Raw genomic sequence first — 24750 nt, forward strand, 5'->3', positions numbered from 1 at the left:
GAGCGATTAACATCGCTAGCAGTCGCTGGTTTGGTGGTAAATGGCAGGTACAGGTAGCTCTGTCTATATGTGTGTGTTGTGTCATTCACACAGGCAAAATGTCTCGGTAGAGCGGGACGGAACGCCATGGAAGCCTCCGGGCAGGTAGAGCGACGGAGCGAGGCTGCGCCAGTCTTGGAAAACGCGACCCGCGCGCGCGCATGTCTTTTATGACCGCACGATATTACCGCGACTGTATATTACCTCTTAAAATCAATGTTAAACTCAAAAATAATCCCAGAGGTTAATCTTTTTTAAAGAAATTAAAAGTGATGGAAGTGTATGCCGTCGTAACGCTAATACGATCAAGTTGATTGCGCGAATGCCACGGTCCACAAGCTACGCAGCCGGCGCCCCCTCCACTCATTCAAGGACCAAACGTTGAACTCATGCGGCCATCGGATTTCGCGCACATGCAATACAAGTGGAATGAAGAGAACATTTGAAATGAGCCAATGCTGAGTTCTGCGCTCCCACGACAATGTCAATCAACCAGAACGCGGCGCAGTTTAGTAAACAGAAACAACTAGGTAAACAGGGCTCGGAACCGGTCAACTTTCCTCCGCGTTATCATCCGCCCCCGCCGGCCGCAGGTGGCCAGAAGCTAGCCACTGGCGAGGCGGCCGCCAAAGAGTTCAAACCTCCGTACGCCGGCAAAACTATCGACCCCAAATTACAATATCCGATACCTCAGGGCGTCGTGCCCGGTTCCTATCCTGGCGGGTCGGTCCCGTTCGTGAAATATCCTCACGGTTATCCGCCAGGCTATCCGCTACCACCTGGAGCGCTTCGAGTGTTACGACCATCGGCGGAAGTTATAACTAAGGCTATCGTCCACGAACCCGTAGAGCCAGCAGCTCGCGCCCGGAGCGCGGACGACACGCAACGAACGCAGAGAAATATCGAAGAAGAACAAATCCACAGACGATCTGCCGACATGTTGAAATTCACTAAACGAGTAGATGCAGAAGGACCTAGAGCTTCCACTGATCAGAGGCGGCAGATACAAACGCTTTTAGATGAAATAAAAGCATTGAAAGAAGCCAATCGTCGTCTCAGCGATGATAATCAGGAGCTGCGTGACCTGTGCTGTTTTTTGGACGACGACCGTCAGAAAGGTAGGAAGCTAGCTCGTGAATGGCAAAGGTTCGGACGGTACACAGCGTCAGTTATGCGCCAAGAAGTGTCAGCTTACCAGAATAAGCTAAGGGAGTTGGATGATAAGCAACAAGAGTTGATACGTGACAATTTGGAGTTGAAGGAGTTGTGTTTATATTTGGACGAGGAACGGGAGAGGAGTACTTGCGTCAGCTGCGGCAGGACGGCTGGGAGGGAAAGGGATGATGGCGATGGGAGTAGCAGCGGTACTAATGTGGATGAGGCGCCTCGAGCCGGGCCCCAGGTCACCATCACACACCCGCAGCTTGCCGAAAGAACCGTCCAGTACGTTCGTGATTTAGAGCAAAAAGTTCGAAGATTAGAAGCCGAAAAAGGTCTTGGGGGGCCGGTGAATGAACGTCCCGAAGCTGTGGTGCGAGCATTGCAGGTTTTAGAAGTGAGAGAACGAGTGGAAAGGGAACGTAGGAGACCAGCTCCTGACTTAGACTCGGGGGAGCAAGCGTTAGTAAGGGAGATGTGTAACGTAGTGTGGGGCAAGCTGGAAGAGGCGCCCCCTCAGGCGCCGCCGCGTTAGATTTGAACAATTTTATGTGTCTGGTATAACGAATCTTCGTGTTAAATTGGTGTTTACTTACTTATTAGTAAGAATTCATCGTGCCGGAATTGTTACTAGCAAGCTCGAGTGGATGTTGATCGAGGTCATCAGACGAGTTGGGCGACCTAAAGAATCGATTGTGCTTGACCTTGTTTATCAATGGAGCTCAGCTAGTAGGGAACTGAATGAGTATTATGGTACTTTACAAACGAAAATCTATCGAACAGTTATTTCCTCAGTAACCGAAAAGTACAAAATAGATACTAGTTTAACGTAAGTTTTACTTAGTGCTTGCTTACAGTCAACAAAGTTTTCAATACAAAATATTGTCATTTGGATGACGTAATTAAGTGAGATAGAGTTTCGTGAAGGCAATCGAGATTTATATTTAAAAAAGAAACTATTCAAAAGACGAAATAAATTGATTAGGTACAGAATTTATAACTTAAACTAATATATTCCTAATTTTGAAATTGACATTGTGACAGAGCCAATAGTCTCAAAAATATTCTAAGCCCACGATCAGCTTACAACTGTATGCTTGTTTATAAGGCGTTTTCATTTGGAAGACATGATCATTCAGGACAATTCCTTATTCGCTTTGTTGGCTGCACACGAATGCCTAAATATAATGCTACTTATCTCTTGTCGGTTGTATAGATTTTGCCTCCTTTAGATATAAATACTTATTTATAATGAAACGTGTAATATAAAAGAGAAAAAATCAGTTAAGATATAATGGTAAAATAAAAATGTTATCTACGTTTTACGAGGCTATAAAGATAATTGTAAAAAATAAGTACTTACGTCTGTGATTACTCGAATTTCAAAATTGTCTAAAAAAAATTTTTTTATGTGTAAAAAGTGAGCAGTTTACATTTTTTTGTGTTATTTATGAAAAAAAGAAACTATTATTTTGAGATTTTGCCGCATAAGTCATCTAGTCAGATTCAACTTGCCACCGTTAGCATACCTGTCTTGAAGAATGCATAATATAATTTATTTAATTATTTAGTAAATTCATCCAATATTATAGACATTACTTAAAAAGATACATCTTTCAATATTTTTTTTTTAATATAAGTAAATTTTCAACGCCAGGCTAATTGTACTTTACTACTTTACTTAGTTAAGTAGGTAAGTATAAGTTTTGTGCGTTTCAATCTAAAAAGAGAATATTTTTGTTATAAAGTAAATTCTGTTTCGATTATCGAACTATTGAATGGAACTATTGCAAAGATTTATATAAAGTAAGGATGTTTTTTTTTAAAGCAAGTGTTTTTACTTTTTTACTTTACAAAAATATTCTTTTTAATAACGTTTTCATATTATGATCTGCAATGTTATTTAAAAATTTGTATATACTTTGTTCCTTGTGTGACTTTACCTATAAGTTAAATAGGTATCTATTCAAATCAATTTTACATCTTAGTATTCACAATCGCCTTGGTCATCTAATGTAACACTGTTAATACCTACCCATGCATAATCTTTCAATTCAAACTGTTATCTACTAGGTAAGATACCTACTTACATTATTTTAACTTACATACAAAAAGGTTTTATGTAATACTGGACATTTTGCTACCTATTTATCGTATTACCTCAAAATGAAATAGTTTTACAACATTTGATTTGGATTGTTTTTCATGTAAAACAAATCTTTTTATAAAGGAGGTCAAAGATTTTACATGTTTTGCTTTGCTTTACAAGATAACTTTAGAAATAATTTGTTTTATTAATTTATTGAAAATATTTTTAATTTTAATAAGTAAATATTTCCGTTTTAATTTTCATTGTTTTATTTACTATGCCTATACCTGATTATTTATAAATAATTGACTTCGCTACTATGAATGATCATTTTAAAAGACCCTTTTTGACACCTTTTTAAAGGACCTTATCTGATAAACCTTAAACTGCTTAACTCCGAAAAAGGTAGTATTAAATACAAAAACACAGTTATTTTTAAATAAAAACTCTCGTGTGTCACGCTGACTTGACAGGACTGTAAATATTTCAATTTCTGAATAGATACTGAATTCTCTTTTGTGATAATTACTTACATTGTGATAATTTATCTTTACTAGAGCGGCACAGTGAAAAAGAAGTAAAATGCCTGAAGAAGAAAAAGGAGAGGGCCCAGAAGATATCGACACTATTGGTGTAAATTACAATGATTAGATAGTTTTTATAGCAGGATACTTACGTCCCACGGGTTTTTAAAATTTTAGACAACATTTTTATTAGAGGCATTAATAGGTACCAGTATACCTGTTGCGTCCTTCTTGGGAGTGCCCTTATAACCACGATCAAGGAGTATGAAAGCTTATCTTCTTAATCGCCTCTATCAACATTCAGGTGAAGCATATCTATTTTTAAGTGCCGGATAACATACGGCTTACGGTACATTATGACATCCAAAACCAGAACGCCTGTTATTCAAGCGTAGTAATATAATTTACTGCATAATTGCTCTTCAGATTTATGTAGGCGGTCGCAACGCAGATGGCGAGCGTCATGGGGAAGGCTGGGCTCACCTCCCAAATGGAGACTTCTACCAGGGCTGCTACTGTCGCGGCATGAGGAATGGACGGGGCCTGTATGTTTTCAAAAATGGTGCTCGGTACGATGGTGAGACGATTTACAATTTTACGAAGTACTTACCTGACTATACCTTTTATTCGGAGCTTCAACTATTATATCTAATTGTTCCATCTTAATTGTCCAAAAATCAGCAAATTAACTTCATTTTGGCCTATTTTGCAGGCGAATGGCGCAAAGCCATGAAATACGGAACGGGCACAATGATATACCCTGATGGTTCCCGATACGAAGGGGACTGGAGGTACGATTTGAAACAAGGTTTCGGAGCTTACTACTACCCTAACGGAGACATATACGAAGGGGCCTGGTTCAAGGGGAAGCGCCACGGACTTGGGACATATTTCTTCGCAGAATACCAAGTTAAATTCATGGGCACGTGGGTGGAAGGGGTCATTCAAGGTCCGGGGCAAATCATTTACCCCCGTGTGCGTTACCACGGCGCATGGCTGAAAGGGAAGCCTAAAGGTCCGGGGTGTTTTGTGTTTGATACGAACTGTATGCAGCATGGCTTCTACTTACTGCTAAAAGATCCGGAATTGGAGGAGTTTGGAGAAGGAGAGGAAGAAAAGGAGGATAAAGAAGTGAAGGAGGAACGCCAGGATGAGGAGGAGGAAATTGAAGTGGATGAGACGTTAGGTAATAATTTTTATTTGACTCGGCTTGTTTTTTTTAGTTCACCGATAGGTACTGCTTTCTACCATAATCGTTTGGTTTCTAGCCGAAAATAGTTTCACTTATCCCAGCATGGGTTAACTCAATGGGACTAGTGGGAAAGAACGGACGAACGGAATTTGAGCTTCTTATTATTATTGTCCTACTTAGAAGTAGCCTATCTATCTACCTATCGTTGCATTACCTTCTAGAACTTCCATAGAATCAGACTAACCTAACAAATTCCCATCAGGCAAAATAGCGGTGTGGCGAGCGCGAAACGTGACAGCTTACATGGCGGAGTTCCTGCCTCCCGAAGCCGTTCCACTCCCGATCCACGATTCTGTGCCTTCCCTCACTGACGAGACTATAGAGACTGACGTTATGCAGTTCGAGATGTCCCACGTGGGGGAGGAGGAGACCCTGCAGGATAACGACTCCTGGCTGATGCACAGGCAGAAGTTCTTGGAAGAAACTGAGCAGAAAGATTAAGTTCATTATTTTATTTACATGCGCCATACTTGTACATACACCTCTTTCCGAGGGTAGGCAGACTACATCTTGTCACTTATACGTTCCTGTATCTTGTTCCACTTCGTCCATATTCATAAACTATCTTCGTTAATCCCGGGTGAACGCCTCTTCCCTTAGTCGCCTGTTACTACATCCATGAAAGATGACCTAATGTATCAACTATCTGGAAAAAATTTAGGATATCGCGGAAGTGGTAAGAAACTATTATTTTTTAAAGACTGCGAAACGCATATTTGAGTAAAGTTTTAATTTTAAGAATACAACCATAGACATGTTTCGGTTTATGTGTAATCATAAAAAAACATGAAATCAAAACACATTTGTATTGTACCATCACTATTATATTTATCATAATGCAGCTAAATAAATTTTGGGTCATTTCAAATGCGTTTCATTTTTCTAGCTTTGTCATTCTGCATTTTGTATAAAGTAAATAGTTTTGATAACTACATACACATGTGACTTATCTTAAAAGTGTAAACGGGCTAACGAGATGAATGCTCTAAATAAGTTATGATACCTTATAGCTTATTCAAGGCATTATTTAAAATCACAGGCAAATAACATGGATAGGTGATACTACACGCATAAAGTGAAAGTATAATGTTAAAAAACTGCTCACGTGAATCAGACTTATTGGTAAAAGGTACAAATGTTTCTGTGTGAATACTAAGGACATTTAAAAAGTCGTAGGAATAAGACACACAAGGGGATGTTATAGATTGGAAACTAAGCATTAAACATGGAAAATGATGGCTATCTGAAAAAAAATGTTGCAAGCGTACTTCAGCTTGTGTTACAGCCTTTCAGCCTCCATGGACAGAACTCTGACTTGACATTTTAGACAAATAAAACTTTGGGACTGATTAGTAAAAAAAGGACTATTGATTTGACCGAGATGACAATCAGACAAGACACTCCTTGAATGAAGATTTGAAAATCTGGTGTTGTCTTTGTGACTAACCCATCAGCCCCGGCCTGTTCAGCTTGATTGACACTTGTAAGGACTGATGCTCATTAGAGCTACCATGCCTTTGATTGGAACCGAGTATTGGGCTCAAGGACACTGGTGATTCATTGTGAAATGCAAAATTTCTTCACACATTCTAATGAGAATCATTACTTCACATTGACCAACCTACATGCTTGATACTGTATTTTTTATTAAACTAATATTGCCAAAATTAAAATGGCAGTCAACGCCACAAGTCAAGAATCACAAAGTATTGTTATACTTTAATATTAAAACAAGGCACAGACATCATAAATGTTCTGCATTTATTAACTAAATTTTACATACAAAAAAGATGGATACAACTGATATTTACTATTAGTTATGAACTAGAGCAGGCATTTTTATTTATTGCATACAATGTCAAGTGGCCGGCACTTTATAACATGCAATGTATGAAAATGAACCCTTTAGGTACTAAAATACAGGTTGACAATGTTGAATTGAAGTGTTCTTAGAAAAAAACATTTTCAAATTAATTTATAGACATGGGAAGACACATTTCATAATGAGTTATTTTTCATATTAACCATGTTTTAATTAAGAAATGTATTTGTTTAAAAAGGCCACCCTTAGTTTTAAGTATTTAAAAATACACAAATGCCTGTACACAAAAAGGGCCACACAGACCAAGTGAAATCTGCTAAAAGTTATAAAGAGACATAATGTACTCTTCACTCTTTAGCAATAGCTATTTAAATTCTATAACATTAATTCTGAAGTTTTGGTTTCACAATTAAGAACCAAGGGATGCCATGGTTTATATTTAATGTTTGAATCCATCATGCTCTATGGTTTTATAAGAACTGAGTACAGAACATGAAAAGCTAACCTAAAAGAATCCCTGTATATATACACTATGTTTCTATTTGGTATTAAACAGAGTATCCATCTTTTTTACACCCTATATAAAATAACTCATGTTTGAGGGTTCTGGGTTGGATTATTATTAGCTCCGGAGTTGCTATTTTCAAAGGTACTTTTATTCTTGAGTAAATATGCTGCCAGGTAGTTGATTGGGTCTGGAGGCCTTTCCTTAGCTAGTGCGGATAAACCTTGGAGAAGAATGGGTACTACAGTTTGGTCTAAGTATTGTCGTGTAGGCAGAGCATTGAGATCAATTCTTGATTTCCGATTCGCACTAGTTTCGTTGTCTTTTTCCATTGATATTATTTTCTGTAACAGAGAAATGATTGAATGGGTCATTACTCTTGAAAATTAAAAAGTTCCAGATAATTTAGTACATCAGTAGCTAATTTATTTTAAAATCAGATGAAAGTATGCTTACCTTTACAGACTCGGGTATTTTTGACGGTGGCTCTTCTTTAGCACTGACCTGAATGGAAGTATCTGACATCGGTCGGTGATATTGTTAATTCATACACTTTTCTATGGTTTGCTTCAATAACAGCATTCGTTTACTGTTTTATTAAACAGGTGAAAAGACGCCGATCGGCAACAAGGCAATCTTAGAGGCAATGCAAATCAGAAATATTTTTGTTTTGATTTGACAGGAATGATTTATATGCAGTTGTCACTGTCACGTACTAACCGTCACTCTCCGCCTGACATATGACACATGTACCTATTTGACTTTTTAAAACGGTCCGAAGAAAAACTTTATATTTATACAGCCACGTGAAAAAAAACTTTTGTTGTGCAAATGTAGATATATTAAAATAAAATATGTTAGGCGTTTAATTTCAAATTGCTGACAATAGCGGCAAGCAACTCATAAATCTCATGACAAACTAATGGCTTAATGTTATACTTAGTACGTTATAGGTAATACTATTAGTACCCGGTTGACCGAGCTTTGCTCGGTCTACCGGAGATTGCTCTGATATAGTTTCTTAAAACGCGGTTTTTAAAATGTTTATATATCTTGGGAACCGAGCTTTTCTCGAACCTAGGACCTTGATAAATCGATTCCTTGAGCCGAAAAGCCCCTAATCTGTAACTTTCATGAAAATCGTTGGAGCCGTTTCCGAGATCCTGATTTAAATATATTAGATTAGATAGAAATCAGTTTATTTTGCGTAAAAAACATACCTACTTACAATAATGCGGAGAATATATTCTTTTCTACAGACCATATTGTTTGGGTATAGGTATGAATAAAACCACACAAATGTTTTAGATAATTGATCATAATATAATAATAATTTAATATGACTATTCCTAACTTAAAGAACTATTTTACAGATCACACCATTCTATACACAAAAACACATATTCTACGAACACTCTGTTAAAAAAAAAAATCTACTTAAACATTGAAGTTAAAAACGATCAATTTGTATTTAATGCATCAGTAAAATAATAAATTTCTTTAATTTTTTCCCTTTCACACTTTGATGATAAACTTTTACTATATTGATGAAAAGAGAAAAGTTTAAAGGTGCATTTCTTTTGTATTTCTTCGTAATACTTAGATACTTTCAACACTCTCCTTTAGATTCTTAGGCTGAATGTAAGGCCACATTTTGCATTCTTATCACTTAGTATTATTTTGTTATGGCTCTTAGATAAATGTTCTTTTTTCTCGTTAAAAACATGTCTAATTACTTCTTTATTTTGCAGTTTTAGCTGTAGGTAAGTTCCATGGCAGGATGTCTGGTAAATCGCGTTGCGTATTGAAAGGGAGAACTCTGTATCTGATCTCGTTCTAGATAACCAAAATAATTGGTGGTTGAAATTTTTACCTAATTATCCACCAAAAACAAAACGTTTGGAAATCCACGCGGGCGGCGGCGCGCTGTTATATATTAGGGCGAGTGGACATCGCGGCGGTAGTGAGCGCACGGTGTCCAAACATTCCGAGACTATACGCCATTTTGATTATTTTTATCTTTTAAACTAGTGAGTATTTTGTTGGGTTTTATATTTTATAATAAATATAAATATTTACGGAACAAACTACACAGGTAATTGAGTTGGTCAATAAGTCCGTATAGATAAACATACAAAACCAGGCCAATCAGACAAAGTTCGTATCTCATCATGCCCTGGCCGTTGCCATGTTAAAAAGAGACCAAGTAGATATTGTTAACATCTACTTGAAAGTAACAAAGACTTGAGACTTGCAGAAAAAAAAAGAGGTGACCAGACTGCGCACAACTAGATTTCGATGCAGTGAAATGTTAAATTTCCCGGTACATTTTTCATCTTGACCTAACCGAAGATCGAATTCGAAATCAGTGGTTTAGAAGCAGGGACACTAGCACTTCCACAGTGCGAACAATGAATTGGAAATACGAAAATAGATACTAACAATAAATCTCATTTTCAACAAAAATGAAAAATTTCTAATAAGTTTAAATTCTAGTAGGCAGTATGTTGTTCCGTAAATTTATAATCTGTATTATGACAATAATGATAATAGGACTTTAGGAGAATAGGAGCCTATTCAGCGACAAATATACAAATTAAATGCCTATCAAAGAACGTTCCTTTTATCCGTATCTTTCAAAGAAACGAACATACCCTTTGTAAAATGTCCAATGTTAGAAGGACCATAATTCTCAGATCAGAGGTTACCATATAATTAAAAGAAAAGTGTAAGAAATGAAGATATATTTAATTTCAAGTTCGGAGGTAATGCGGGGGCGGCGGCGGCGGGGGGGCTGGTCTCAGGCGCGGTCCCCGCTCCAGCTGTCGCCTCCAGGATGCCATGGCTTCGCTCAGGGTCCAAAGTTCTGACAGAAGTGACAAGTCTAACTGCCGGAGACTGGCCTGAAAATAAGAGAGATATATGTTAATTTCGAGTAGGACAATGATAGATTACATAGTTACAAGGGACGACCTGGTAAAAAGGCAGTTCAAGAGTATTTTAACGTAAAAAGTGTGTGGACGAAGCAAATTATTTATGTGTGCAAGCATAGTGGGAAGTAGACACACGCGATTTAGGTATGAAGTGCCAATATTACCATTTAGGGATTTCGATAAGCACTATAGACATCTTCAGGCACTTATTTTTTTCCCGTACCGTAGGCGAGAATAATTTAATTTAAGCCATCCATGAAAAATGGAGTGGTCTTTGGGTCGTCATTTCCTCCTTATCTACTTTATTAATATTTTAAACATTTTTTGCATTTGAACCAATGTATCGTCGTGAGTGTCAACCAAGGTTCATGATATATTTTTTCTGACTAACACGAAGGGCGTCACAGTTGACCACAAGTTGACTCAGGTCAGATACGACCTTCCTCGTCAACTTCGTCATAATTGATTGCGTTAGCGCGGAATGCGGGGCGATCACGATTCGCGACCGATGCAGATGTGAGACTCTGACGCCAATGCTTATTGATATTTCAGTCAACAAACAAATATACATACGGTATAAAGCCTAATACCCCTCCAGGAAAGAGGCGTGATTTTATGTTATGTTAAAAAACATGAATGAGTTAGTTAGTTTATGGAGAAGTTAATTCATACATATATGTATATATATGCGACACCAAGTTACGTTAAAATATAGAATGTACTTTCAATCGGTTTGAAAGAAAAATAAGCTCACTTTATATTTATCCTAAAATTATAATAGAATGGTAAGTACATTATTACAGAAACATAACAGAAGTAATTCACCTGTACATTTCGCAAACTTATTTGCACAGCTGTTATATCAAATGTAAATAAATAATAAATTCATTATTATGTATTTTAATACCACGCATTTGAATTCCGAGAATTTCTTAGCAAAACAACAACAAATTTCATTGAAACAAGAGACTTGAAAAGCTTTACCCAATTTGTGAAGGAACAATCCCTCCTAGACCTTACATAATAAAATAAGTACATAAAGATGAAAAATAATATGCGCAAATATCCTCGGGATGTTAGGTCTTACTACCGGAATCTCCAATCAGTTCCTTCAATTAAATTAATGTCAAAACAAATAATAATGAAAACAAAACACCACCAAAAGAAAATAAAGACTTTCATAAACATATAGCTGCCGTCATCGACTTAAAAGCGAATCCAATGAAATGAAACGGCAAATTGATTAATTCGCAGAGAAAGAGTGTTGCATGACAATACTGAATGGTCAGGAAAAGAGGGAAAGTGTTCACGACAGATGCCCATCTTCACGGTCTGTTGGAGACGTTATTGAAAGACTCAGATGAGCGATTATTAATAGCATTGCAAGAATATCGAGGAGACGATCGGACGTAGGCCAAAGAGAAAAGCAGTAAAATTATAGAGTTTGCAACCACCAACATTGTATTGGTCATTGGAGGACACATACAAAGATGTGTCATATTGATGTTAAAGATTGGGCGGTAGGAATCATTTTGTAACGAGCTTTTAACCAATGCATTCCATCAGTACTTATAAAGAGCCAGGTTAAATTGTCGTGATAAATTTACTTGATGCTGATTTTGTTCGTTTATAACATTATTTGTTTAAAAATGAAGCCATAAGTGAACACACAATCAATGGCTGAGTTCATGATCCGTCTTCTAAACTGGTGAACTAATGAGATTTGATGACTTTGTAGGAATTCATTGACATTTTGGCAGTTACAAAACTCAATTTAAATTAATTCAAACTGAAATCATACCAAAAGGCTTATTGTCTAGGATTGTACGCAAACTTCTTCATAAAATTAAGTGTGTGTTTTAGTCATGCCTTCATGTACACTTCAGTATGAATTTCCTCTACCGTCGAGATGCTCATTAGAGAAAACTTGTCGAGTCTGTGATGCTGGAAATGATAGCCTAGGTGGTAATTTATCGCTTCACGCTAATTCGTGTAACAAATAGAGCGTAAGCAATTAAAGCAATAAGAACGATGGGAGTAATTTACATTTCATCGATAAAGTTTAAACAGTCTGTTCAATCTGAATTATTTTACTATCCAATGGAGATTTTTTATACTCATATCCTAACAAATAATTATTTTATTTTAGCGTTTGTCCTAGTTGCGTTTTTGCAAACAATTTACAAGAAAGCAGACTATAGCATGGTAGTTTCATATTTAGTTAGCTGAATGTGCAGGTTTTTTTCCGATGTTTATTTTCGCCGTATAATTCTTGTAGTTTGAACTGTTGCCATTTGCACAGCAAGATGTATTTCTATTAAAGCATAAAAAATGATATTTACAAAGATAGCGATTTAAAATACCCTCCAAGTATGATCTGAAATTGATTAAATGATTGTGCCCGCTTGATAAATATAGCAGTGCCTGTTGCAGCAATGCTGAGGCAATTCCAGCCACTTTATATTCTGATTGTAGTGTCAGAACCAGTGGGGCACGATGGAATTTAATTTAGAATTTGTATTAACATTTCTAGAGTACCTAGCATTTCTAGTATCTATCCTCTAGCGCATCTTATTTTGACTATATTTTCAGCCAGGGCCCAAGAATCCTTCAAACGAGGAGAACTCGTCATAATTTTTAATATTCAAAAACCTTTTGTTCAATTGTGGTGTGATCACAGAAATCCGAATAGTATAGGACTATATTCCGATTTTTTGACAGACATCTCGGTTATATTTTTCATAAAAACAACACGAAAATTTTATACCTAACGGGGTAGACATGGGCAATAGTAACAAGATTCGGAAGCGACGTTTAGCTGGATGGATTGAAGATGGTTTGAGATTTTAATACATGGTAAACACTATTTGAAAAAAGAAAAGAGCACCCATGCGCGCATGATTTTGTAGATTTCACAACTTTTTATATTTCTGTGGATAAACAGTCATTTTGTGAGCAGATGTCTAGCTGGCCAAATGGGTTTCATGTTTATAGATCAAATAGACGTGTCGAAGGTTGTTTGAAAATGTCAAGGGGAGCTTTGGCAAGAAACTGGTCCATTTACACTATTTCTGTACTCTTTCATGTCTGGGATATATGTATCATTTGTTTATTAGATCACTGTTTAAGAATTTCTTGCAGAATATTTGCAAAACAATTAAATACTCGTAATTAACCAACTAAATTGATAGTGTCATCAGCACTACGGTTTATCAAGTGAACAGTATTGTATCCAGAACATGTTTCGTTAAGAAAAACAAAAATGAATCCGCTGTAAGCTGCGTCAAAAAAAATGGCTTATAACTTTATTGAGTTTCAAAGCTAGTCACAACAACTAAAGTCAATACTAAGAATTTATCTGTTAGCAAACGAACAGACTAAAAATTCCAAAAAATGTTTTCAAACTAGTAAATTAAATTTCAATCATAAAATGTCAGCAAATCATAAAGTTAGCGATCAATAAAACGATGCAAACTACGCCAACAGTAACAGTGATGTGGGCTGAAACAGTAAACACAATTTAATTCTGCATTTGTTTTCACAAGTGAACGTTATCTTAGATCGAGATAAATGTTTAGTGGAAAATGTTGCAATTTTAAAAATATATTTTTATAAAAAAGAACTTCAAATAGAAACGTAAATAGAAAAAAAATATAGGAAATGCTCCACTGAGAAGCGTTAAAACTTAAATATCAGTGAAGATAGATAATATAATGAGTTATAGTTTAGGTGTTACTGACAGACAAATAATGCTATTTAGCCATAAACAAGATAATGACGTCAAAGAATTATATTTTTATGTTGATTTACAAGAATTACTAGCCATTCATGTCTTAACTTATGTAGAGACACGTTGAAATTTGAATATAATATATTATTTGCATGTTATATGCGTATAACACTAATGGTTGTATAATATGGTGTTTAGTTTTGCATATGCACGATGCCTAATTAATTTTATTGGGTGCCTTATAAGCGATGATAGTAAATTGTTTCTTTTTAATATCAAATTATTGACGTAATGACAAAAAAAATTTGCTGGCTTATGGCTCGAATTACACCCATTTTGGCTTTGAACTCAATGTGGTGCTTTTTAGTACCTGAATTAACATCAAAGCGGCGGACGGTGTAGGAGATCTAAGGGTTAAAGTTATAACGTCAATACTGGACTGAGCAACGCCTGGAGTCGACATTTTAATAGTTTCTCGGAAGAAAGGCGTAACATCAACAAAACTAGCCGTATTGTTGGATTCAAACACAACGTTTAGTACTATTCGGTTCAAACACAAGGTAAAGTTATAACACTCAGTTCAATCATTCGCGGGTTTCATATTTCCGATTGCATTTCCAGCTGTTTCCTTCAAAGCTTGGAGTCCGATCGAGGCATGTTAGTGATTCTTTAGAAGGCAAATGTTACGGCCAATTATACCAAAGTTTATACAATGGCATTTTTGGAGATTCTGTACTTTACTCGTATTTTTCAATATCTACTTCATGTAAATTTGTGGTCCTTCTGTCCTCCGTTAGATAGATAATTGGTACATATATTTTTGTGATAGGTAAGGTATTGTTGGGTTTTGTTATTAGTCACTAACCGTTGTATTGAAATATTCAATGTCCCAATAATCACATTATGAAGAAACCATATATTTCAAGAATAGAGAAAAGAAATTGTGAACAACGAAGTATCATTCGCACTGTCAGCCCAGCTTTTTGTCACCAGAGCTCTCATAAATAATAAATGTACAAAATGTGAACATTATTCAATAGGTATTTGTTTACTTGTGGAGCTAAATAAAAATATTTAATCGATAAAAATATAGAAAATACGTTTCAGGTCTTCAAATAAGATTATGTTCAGCTTAACTAAGCTATCATTTGCCTATCAGGCTGACTTTCTAATAATATTGGTTATAACGTTACCGCCAGGAGCAACGTTGCGCGTTACTTGATCATGTAACTTTCCAACCGCTTATAAGGGCTTGGCTACATCATAATTATATGATGTTAATGAAGCTGTATTAAATGAGGATCTCGTATCATCGTTACACAAATAAGTTCCATAGATTTAGGTAAAATATATTTACATAAAGAAAACATTAATCTATCATAAAGCCAAACAGCTGAGCGTGGCCTTTTATTTCTCTTCAAGACTGTTGGCTCTGTCTACCACGCAAGGGATTTAGACGTGACTATATGAATGAATGAAGAAAACATTAATGAATATTGAAAAAAAATAATAATATAATCATTTTATACCAAGAATGTCTTTCTGATTCTTAAAATATTCGACATAAATGCTGTCAAGCGAAAAAAAAATGGCTTAAGAACAATTGATAGAGTCGTCTCAGCTATTCTTCGCCTATATTACGTTCGAATCTTGATGTTGTCAATTTGGGCTTTTTTCAATTCATTATTGGTCACAGACATCCGAATTCGAAGGGGTCGTCTTGACCCAGCCCTTTTAAGAACCCTCATCTATGACATGGGTGTGATGTGTCCGTGCCTTTATCCGACCGGGTGTGTTCGTGTCGTGTCGTGTCGTGAGCCGTGAACAGTGTGTTGTATGTTTTAGATAACTGTTACTCGAGCTTGGCGCCCGGTTGATCTAATTTGCGCCCAATCACGACCAACGTTGGACCAAACCTCAATACGCTAAAAGTATTACGTTACTTTACTTGCGACTTCATTCGTGCAATCTTTGCAAAGTAGAGATGTCTTCGACGAAAGCTCTCTCAAGTGCATTACAAATACTATGCAGAGACTGTACAATTTGTAAATTTTATTTTAGTTTGTAATCATCTTTTTTTTAATAGGTAAGTAGTTTTAGTTTTAATTTGACTATCAAATAAATAAGTAGGTATTACTTACAAATAATACAGGTTCTGCATGAAATGTATTTCTTTGGGCTATTAATTACAGTTTACAAATCTATACTAACATTAGTTATAAAGTTGAAGAGTTTGTTTGTTTGTTTGAACGCTCTAATCTCAGGAAGTACTGGTACGGATTGAAAAAATCTTTTTGTGTTTAATAGACCATATAATGAGGAAGGCTTTAGGCATTTTTAAAAAACGGGGTAAATTATTCCTCCTTGAGGGCTTCAATGATGCCCAAAATAACTATTCCACGCGGACGAAGTCGCAGGCACGGCTAGTATAAGATATAAAACACCTTAAGAGCTCCATATTAAAAAACTGTCCACGTCGAAAATAAGTGCCTTAGGTTTTCCTGGCGGCATATCAATGCACCGGTTGGCACCTGATCTTAGGCATGTAATTTGCTAAGCCAATTAGATAAAGATATCACCGGATCGCGAAACGATATAATGATAATAACGGAATTGAGGAAATATCATCGTATCTACCAAAATGAGAATTGTAATTGAGTATAAGACGAAGCAATTCATAACTCAAATACTCTAACTTAAGTACTTTTGTTTTTTACCGAATCACTATAACATACATACCTACACAAAATAAGATATCAAATCTTCGGTTGAGAAAATTTTTGTGATACAATTAATTTTTTTTCATACATTGTCGACGCTAAAGACAAATTTGGTGTTAACCATAAACAAGGCATTCAATTCAAACAACGAAACATAGAGTTCATCCACATTGAGGAGTCACAGAGGGGCTACCACGCGGCCCTGATTTGAATTCAATACGTACAATATGATTCAGAGACAAGATAATGTCATAACCGGAAGAAAGCAATAATGGGTAGCTAGAGCTACTACAAAACGCCTTACCGAGGTAATGTTTTCATTTACTAATCTTTAATATTTTACTTGTCTAAAACTTCTTCATTTATATCATAATTTTCCTTCTAATTTATATCGACAGTTTTTAGAATATTATTTTTATTAGCGGTTGATTAATCCAGTATGAAAACGGTACAACTTTTAACAAATGGATTTGAACATATATTTCATAATATTTTTAATAGACGATATAAAACATATATAAATAGACGATATTATGACATGAAAGATATAGATGAGATCTACGATAAATTAAAAAAGATATCTAGGTTGCCCATAAAGCAACAGTACATGTCATTAATGCAGTAGGTAGTAATTACTACCTACTGCATTAATGACAATGCCTTTGCTACGAAAAAATGATTCAATGAAATTTCATTGAATCTTTTTTTCGTAGCAAAGGCGGACTGATCTATCTTCGGCAAATCAATGTCCCTATTATTACATGAGTGATAGAGGTATGAAGGTGGATGAAGCGACAGAAGTGTGCAGAGATCGTGGCAAGTGGAAAGATGTTGTATTTGCCTGCGAGGGGTAGAATACGGGAAAATGTCGTGATTTTATCTATGTATGTATGTATACCTATGTAAGACAGTTATCTTGATGACCCCTTGTTTATTTAGTATAAGACAAAAAACTTAATCCCTTCATTAAGCCATACTTTTAAGCGTGTCTTTTCAAGACTGGCTCTTATAGGCACTGACGTTAGTTAACATCTGTCCCTTTTAGTAGCTGAGCTGACCCATAGCATACCTTGTTAGGTTGGTATTCAATACAGTTAGCGACGGAGGCGTCAGAAAAACTTATCGGGCTCGGACTCGTCCTCCCACGGCACCAAGAGTCCATGTTTGTCTGACTTGGCTGTATTGCGTGTCAACTTTTTATTGATCCAATGACAGACAGCTAATGCGGCTAGCGGCATGTGCGAGTAACGAAACGAGAAGATAAAATGCTTATCCAGCGGTTGACATAAAAAGGTTTTCTAAAATTAAGTATTGCACGAAAATTGATCACATAATCATTAATTAATGACATTTGATTGCACTCTTAACAGTGCCCACTGTATTTGTTGTTTTAGTGTACAATCAAATGTATGTGAGTATGCATATAAAAAACCCTATTTAAATAAAGTCTGTTATTAAACACAATTAAAGGTCTAAAAATACAGAGAACAAGGCCCAAGAAAACATAAGTCAGACTGAACGCAACCATATTTGCCCAAACCTGTTCGCAACCTGTTCACCTTAATTGATAACGCATAACTAACAGAGAAGGCTCAAATTGAGAACACGTAATCAATACTGATTCGGTTCTCATTAAAAACTGGCTTTAACTTCCTGACATTTTTGAACTGAACTGACAGGAATATTAGGTGCCGCGAGGGAGAAGGGAGATAAAAGACTTGCCTCAACTATATACCGGTCTGGACTGGAACATTTAATGAGATAAAACATTTGTTTTAAATCTTGATGCAGGTTTTCTGTCGACAAAATAATTTCAAGTGAAGATGTTTTTTATTTGAACCCAAGAAACGACTGCGAACAACACATTGTGAGACTGCGATTTAGTTAGCTTCAAGACGTAACTGTAATTTCATTGCACATTTGCAATTATCTTGCTAGCGATAATAAACATATAAAATATAATTTAAGTATTTTATAACTTTTTATAATACTTATATTTAAATTAAGTCATCATTCAATTCAGTATCATTAAGAATACACATAACTGTCACTGTAAAAAATTTAGGAGGAAACTATAAATATCAACCTTCTCGGAATGTAAAAACTCTGCAAATTGCTAAAAATCAAGGCAAGCAAAAGGACGAGAAAGACTGCCGAGTACCGGCCGACACGTGCATATGTTCATGTTAATCAACTGTAATGCGCTGCAGCTGTGCATTCTATGTTAAAAAAAAAAAGAAGACGAGGTACTAACAATTTTTGACCACAGGAATACCTAATACAAAAGTTTTAAACGAAAGCGGCGAACACATTCTGGCCCTCATTTGGCAGATTTTATGTTTTTAGAGAAAGCAGACTGCGGCGGTTTTAGGACGAAAACAAATACAAACATCCTGTTTGGAATACTAAGTGTCTCGTGAATATGCTAACAGCCACGCTGGACGAGGGTACACTGTATCCTTTTCACCATTATTAACACCCTCTGTTTAGGCATTTAATAAATTTATCCGAAAATTTCCTCTTTATTTCAACAAATTATCTTTAAAAGGTTTAATCATATTTTATGTCCACTTTATTCGTCACTAAAAAAAATATGACGTTTTAAATGGTTCTCCAGAAAAGTAACAATGTTTTCATACCACATCTATTTCAGAAAACCGAGAATAGAACATTTCGAGAAGATTAAAAATGTTGACTAAACTAATAGGTGTACGGCTCCATTAAGATCTCATCGAATCGTCCAAAGCCACCTGGTTAATGTGTTGATAAACATAAATGCTGAAGGTAATTCTTCTAACGTCACACTAGCTTGTTACGGGATTGTCCTATAGGAAGACCGCTGACCTGTCACATCATTGCACACGGCACCGATGCAATGAATTGCGCAAGTGAAGTAAAGTGCCGACGCAGCAGCACGTGCAAGCCTCGACGCCCGCCCGGAGACCGGACGCCTCGGGCACTTGGGCTTCACACTTCGACCCATGCACTTACTTGTAATTAGTCGTAATTATAACTTGTAATTTCATTCTTTTAATAAATTAGTATTTTAAATTTTGGTTTTTTTTGAGACCTCCGACTCGCTGGACCATAATTGGCGCAGTCTTGGTAGTAGGCTCGAGCTAGGCGTGCGCGATCGCGATCAAGATTTCCGCTGGAATTCAGCCCGAGTCCCGCGTGACTAGCTGGTTCTCGAACCTTCGTCGAGCTGACCTACTCATCTCTACTCGTCGAGCTGAGGGCGGAGGAGATATCCGATCTTCGATATCACTCAAGAAGGACCAGGTATCGAGACATGATACTGTAAGTACGCTACAATTTATTCGTGGTGTTGCTTTCCCTATTTCCTAATTTCCTAGTGTAGTAAACTTCAAAAATTTTTCACCCTCGTAAATTACCTCATAGCTCTGCATCCAGGCAGGCTAGAGACACTTTTATTGATAGTAATAGAGATTTAGATTCATTAGATTTAGATAGTAATAGCGTAGAAATGGCTCAGCAGCAAATACCATTAGGACAGCCGTCCACTGGGCATGTTGAACCTGACACTATAATTAAGGCCCTTCGATTGGCGCCTGACTTTGATGGCAATCCTCATACACTGCCTCGCTTTATACAATTATGCGATCAGATTGTAGGAGCCTATTGGACGGAGGATAACCACCTCACCAATCTGTTCTTGATTAACGGCATACTAAACAAGATAAAGGGCAATGCCGCATTGACTATAAATGCGAATGGTATTCCATCCGATTGGTTAGGTATCAGAAACCATCTTATTAATAATTTCAGTGACCAAAGAGATGAGACCACTTTGTATAACGATCTAGCTATGCAAGTTCAAGGTAATAGCTCTCCTCAAGAGTTCTACGATAGGTGTCAGACATTGTTTAGCACTATAATGACGTTTGTAACCTTACACGAAAGCATCCCCACGACCGTAACTGCTAAGAGAGACCTGTATAAAAAATTGACAATGCAGGCTTTTGTTCGCGGACTCAAAGAACCTTTGGGATCTCGTATAAGGTGCATGCGTCCAGAGAGCATGGAGAAAGCATTGGAGTTTGTTCAGGAGGAGTTAAATACTATGTATTTACAGCAACGTAATGAAGGACTCCCTAAAAACTTACAAGGGTCATCCGCCTCTAAACCTGTACAGACACCAACGCCATCGCCACAAACTCAACTACCTCAAATACCTAAACCTTTCACCTTTGGTCCTATGACACAATTTCCACCTCGTCAGAATTTTAATAATTATCAACCTAAACCTAATGCACAATTCCAACTCAATCAAACTACACCTCGCATGCCTACACGCACCCAACAGATGTTCGCAGCACCACCTCGAAATTATAATGCCAATAGTAATATGTTCAGATTACCAAATCGAAATTTTAATAATAATGCCGGTCCTCGCCCTATGAGCGGCGTTAATCATTTTACACCAAGAGTTTTACCACCTAGTGGCCATGACTGGACCAAACATGGCAATCCGCCTCCCACAAATTATTTCAAATCTCGAGATGTGAATCTGAACGAGTGTTATGCTTATGATTCTGATTATAATTACTACCCCGTGTATTACGAACCAGACTATAGTGACTATAATAACTATAACTACGTTGAACCTATTGACTACGACAGGACTAACTATAATGTTTTTGACGAAAACCTGTATACTGGACAAGGACCGAGTATATCGGAAGTGACTTATAATGGACAGACAGATAACCTTCCCCAGCCATCGTCTAGCCAAGCTGAGGATTTTCAGATAGCCAGCCTTACAAAAAAGTTAAAATAGAAGTTAATCTGCAAACACAACGACAGTTACCCTATGTGCAGATAACTGATCCCCCTCTTAAACTTCTATTGGACACTGGCGCAAACCAATCTTTCCTTAGTCCCATTGCAGCAAAGAAATACTACCCTCATGTGCAATTGAATTATGACCCCTTTCAAATAACTAATATACACGGTACTTCTAAAAGTGATCATTCTATAACTTTACCGTGTTTCCAAGAATTCAATTGTGATAATGACATTACATTATTCCTTTATGACTTTCACGAGTTCTTTGATGGATTAATAGGGTTAGATTTGCTCACCCAATGGGAAGCCAAACTTGATCTTAAAGACTTAATAATAGTAACTAGCAACGCGTCCAACCCTATCAAAATGTATAACTCGCGCAACGTTAACCTCTACGAGGATATCATACCAGCTAAATCTTCTAAGTTACTTAGACTTCCTATCAATGTAGGGGACGGTGATGCTTATATACCGGAACAAGTATTGTGTAACTGCCTAATTCATGAATGTATAACCTCAGTTAAGAACAATCGCGGTGTGATAGAAATTGAAAACCCATCCGATCACGATGTTATATTATCTTTGGATAGACCCGCGAATGCCGAACTGTTCAATGTCGATAGTGCTAGCATAGATCAGCAGCCCATGTCTAAGCGAACCCAAGAGGTTCTGTCGCGTCTACGTACAGACCACCTCAACGCAGAAGAGAAAGCCAACCTACTACAGCTTTGCTCACAATACTCAGATATATTTTATATTGATGGTGAAGCCTTGACATTCACCAACCAAGTTAAACATTCTATTAAAACCACGGATGAGGTACCGATCTACACTAAAAGCCACAGGTATCCCTTTATACACAGACAAGAAGTCCGTGATCAAATTCAAAAAATGTTAGATCAGGGAATAATAAGGCCCTCGGAGTCTGCATGGAGCTCCCCCATCTGGGTAGTTCCCAAGAAATTAGATGCATCCGGCAAACAAAAATGGCGTTTAGTTGTCGATTTTCGTAAACTAAACGAAAAGACTATTGACGACAAGTACCCTATACCGAACATCAATGACGTACTTGACAAGCTAGGAAAGTGTCAATACTTCACTACACTTGATTTGGCGTCCGGATTTTATCAATGCGAAATGAATCCACAAGATATACCTAAAACAGCCTTCAATGTAGAGCACGGGCACTTTGAATTCCTTCGGATGCCGATGGGATTAAAAAATGCGCCATCAACCTTTCAAAGAGTGATGGACAATGTCCTTAGAGGCCTTCAAAATGAAATATGCCTGGTATACTTGGACGACATAATAGTCTTTAGTACTTCTCTCCAAGAGCACATCCTTAACCTTGAAAAGGTTTTTCAGAGACTCAGGGAATCTAACTTCAAAGTACAAATGGACAAGTCAGAGTTCCTCAAGCTTGAGACTGCCTATTTAGGTCACGTCATAACTCGTGACGGTATCAAGCCAAATCCCGATAAAATATCCGCAATAGTTAAATATCCAATCCCCAAAACCAGTAAGGAAATCAAACAATTTTTAGGCCTCCTCGGTTACTACCGAAAATTCATACCAGATTTTGCCCGTATAACCAAGCCAATGACCCACTGTCTTAAGAAAGGTCAGAGAATATCAATTGATAATCCGGCTTACGTTAAGTGTTTTGAGACATGTAAAAGCTTACTGACAAATGACCCCATACTTAAATACCCTGACTTTGAAAAAGAATTCATACTGACTACAGACGCAAGTAACTTCGCAATCGGAGCCATATTATCTCAAGGGCCCATAGGTTCCGACAAACCTATATCCTACGCGTCTCGTACTCTTAATACCAGTGAGACCAACTATAGCACAATAGAGAAAGAGCTATTAGCCATAGTTTGGGCCACCAAGTATTTCAGGCCATACTTGTTTGGTAGAAAATTTAAGGTGTTAACAGATCATAAACCACTCCAGTGGCTAATGAGTCTGCGTGAACCCAATTCTCGGCTTACAAGATGGAAACTGAAATTAAGCGAGTACGATTTCAGTGTCATATACAAAAAAGGCAAAAGCAATACGAACGCCGACGCACTGTCTAGGGTAGAAATTCACAATGAAGAATTAGACCAATTGTTAGACGACCTACAGTCCATAATAGGTAATCCATCAGAAAAACCACAGACATTACAGGGTTCCACAACAGCCACGGTACATACCAGTGAGGAGAACCCGATATTAGAAGTCCCCATTACCGATGAACCCCTTAATAAATTTCACCGACAGCTCGTCATAACTATCGTAGGTGACGTAAAAAAGCGACCTGTCGTAACTAAACCATTTGATACACATACCCGAGTTTCAGTACAGATTTCGGAATCAAATTTAGAACAAGAAGTTATTAATACAGTCAAAGAATATGTAAATCCTAAAGTTAAGACTGGTATGTTGTTAAACCCCCCACTTGCGATGTATTCAATCATACCTATCATTCAAAATAATTTCAAAAATTCAGCTATGAACCTTGTACTTTGTAAAAGTGAAATAGAGAATGTCAAACAGTACTTGAGGCAACAAGAAATAATCAGCAACTATCACAATGGCAAAACTAACCATCGTGGTATAAATGAATGTTTCTTGTCCCTTTCTCATCGCTACTTTTGGCCCAAGATGAAAGAACACATCGCAAAATTTATAGGAGAATGTACCATATGCGGGCAGGCTAAATATGACAGAAACCCCGTTAAGCCACAATTTAATCTTGTCCCACCTGTGTCTAAGCCCTTCGAAGTAGTCCATATGGATCTTTTCACTGCCCAAAACGAGAAATATCTAACTTTCATTGACGTTTTCTCGAAATATGCACAGGCATACATCCTTAGGGATGGTACAGCACTCAGCATCCTACAAGGGCTCCTAACATTCTGTACCCATCATGGACTTCCCTTAACAATAGTCACCGACCAGGGACCAGAGTTTAATAACCAAATGTTTTCAGAGTTCGTAAGATTACATAAAATAACACACCACAAGACCTTGGCCCATACACCTAGTGATAATGGCAACATAGAACGATTCCATTCTACCCTTCTTGAACATCTCCGTATTCTTAGTATCCAACAAAAAACAGAGCCCATTGTTAATCTAATGCCTTATGCTCTCATAGCTTACAATAGTTCCGTACATA

General features: G+C 37.0%; 4 protein-coding genes across 4 annotated transcripts in view; 2 read left to right on the forward strand and 2 right to left on the reverse strand.

The window, feature by feature from the left end:
* Window positions 1-187: 187 nt before the first annotated feature.
* LOC106132821 (coiled-coil domain-containing protein 85C-B) lies at window positions 188-3424 on the forward strand. The gene has a single exon (XM_013332356.2). It carries the CDS (start codon window positions 521-523, stop codon window positions 1730-1732), a length of 1212 nt encoding a protein of 403 aa, XP_013187810.2. The 5' UTR covers window positions 188-520; the 3' UTR covers window positions 1733-3424.
* Window positions 3425-3858: 434 nt separating this feature from the next.
* Window positions 3859-5503, forward strand: LOC106132833 (radial spoke head 1 homolog). Its single transcript, XM_013332372.2, has 4 exons — window positions 3859-3919; window positions 4237-4387; window positions 4523-4996; window positions 5265-5503. Exons 1-4 carry the CDS (start codon window positions 3869-3871, stop codon window positions 5501-5503), a joined length of 915 nt encoding a protein of 304 aa, XP_013187826.1. The 5' UTR covers window positions 3859-3868.
* A 1299-nt stretch (window positions 5504-6802) lies between these two features.
* LOC106132827 (protein dpy-30 homolog) lies at window positions 6803-8072 on the reverse strand. Its single transcript, XM_013332366.2, has 2 exons — window positions 7846-8072; window positions 6803-7733 (listed from the first exon to the last, which is right to left on the reverse strand). Exons 1-2 carry the CDS (start codon window positions 7912-7914, stop codon window positions 7476-7478), a joined length of 327 nt encoding a protein of 108 aa, XP_013187820.1. The 5' UTR covers window positions 7915-8072; the 3' UTR covers window positions 6803-7475.
* A 2046-nt stretch (window positions 8073-10118) lies between these two features.
* The window catches only part of LOC106132818 (anaphase-promoting complex subunit 11), a 45365-nt gene continuing 30733 nt past the window's right edge, over window positions 10119-24750 (reverse strand). Inside the window, exon 3 of the mRNA XM_013332352.2 lies at window positions 10119-10292. Within this exon, the coding sequence (XP_013187806.2) occupies window positions 10143-10292 (150 nt within the window). The 3' untranslated portion in view covers window positions 10119-10142. The remainder of the gene's footprint in view (window positions 10293-24750) is intronic.

This window comes from Amyelois transitella, chromosome 14 (assembly GCF_032362555.1).
Source record: "Amyelois transitella isolate CPQ chromosome 14, ilAmyTran1.1, whole genome shotgun sequence".
Classification (NCBI taxonomy): domain Eukaryota; kingdom Metazoa; phylum Arthropoda; class Insecta; order Lepidoptera; family Pyralidae; genus Amyelois; species Amyelois transitella.

What these genes read in the sequence shown, in the direction of transcription:
- LOC106132821 (XM_013332356.2), top strand. Translation starts at nt 521, where the DNA reads ATGTCAATCAACCAGAACGCGGCGCAGTTTAGTAAACAGAAACAACTA.
- LOC106132833 (XM_013332372.2), top strand. Translation starts at nt 3,869, where the DNA reads ATGCCTGAAGAAGAAAAAGGAGAGGGCCCAGAAGATATCGACACTATT. An exon ending in AAGATATCGACACTATTGGT is followed by an intron (nt 3,920 to 4,236) that starts GTAAATTACAAT and finishes ATTGCTCTTCAG; the next exon opens with ATTTATGTAGGCGGTCGCAA. An exon ending in AAATGGTGCTCGGTACGATG is followed by an intron (nt 4,388 to 4,522) that starts GTGAGACGATTT and finishes CCTATTTTGCAG; the next exon opens with GCGAATGGCGCAAAGCCATG.
- LOC106132827 (XM_013332366.2), bottom strand. Translation starts at nt 7,914, where the DNA reads ATGTCAGATACTTCCATTCAGGTCAGTGCTAAAGAAGAGCCACCGTCA. An exon ending in AAATACCCGAGTCTGTAAAG is followed by an intron (nt 7,734 to 7,845) that starts GTAAGCATACTT and finishes TCTCTGTTACAG; the next exon opens with AAAATAATATCAATGGAAAA.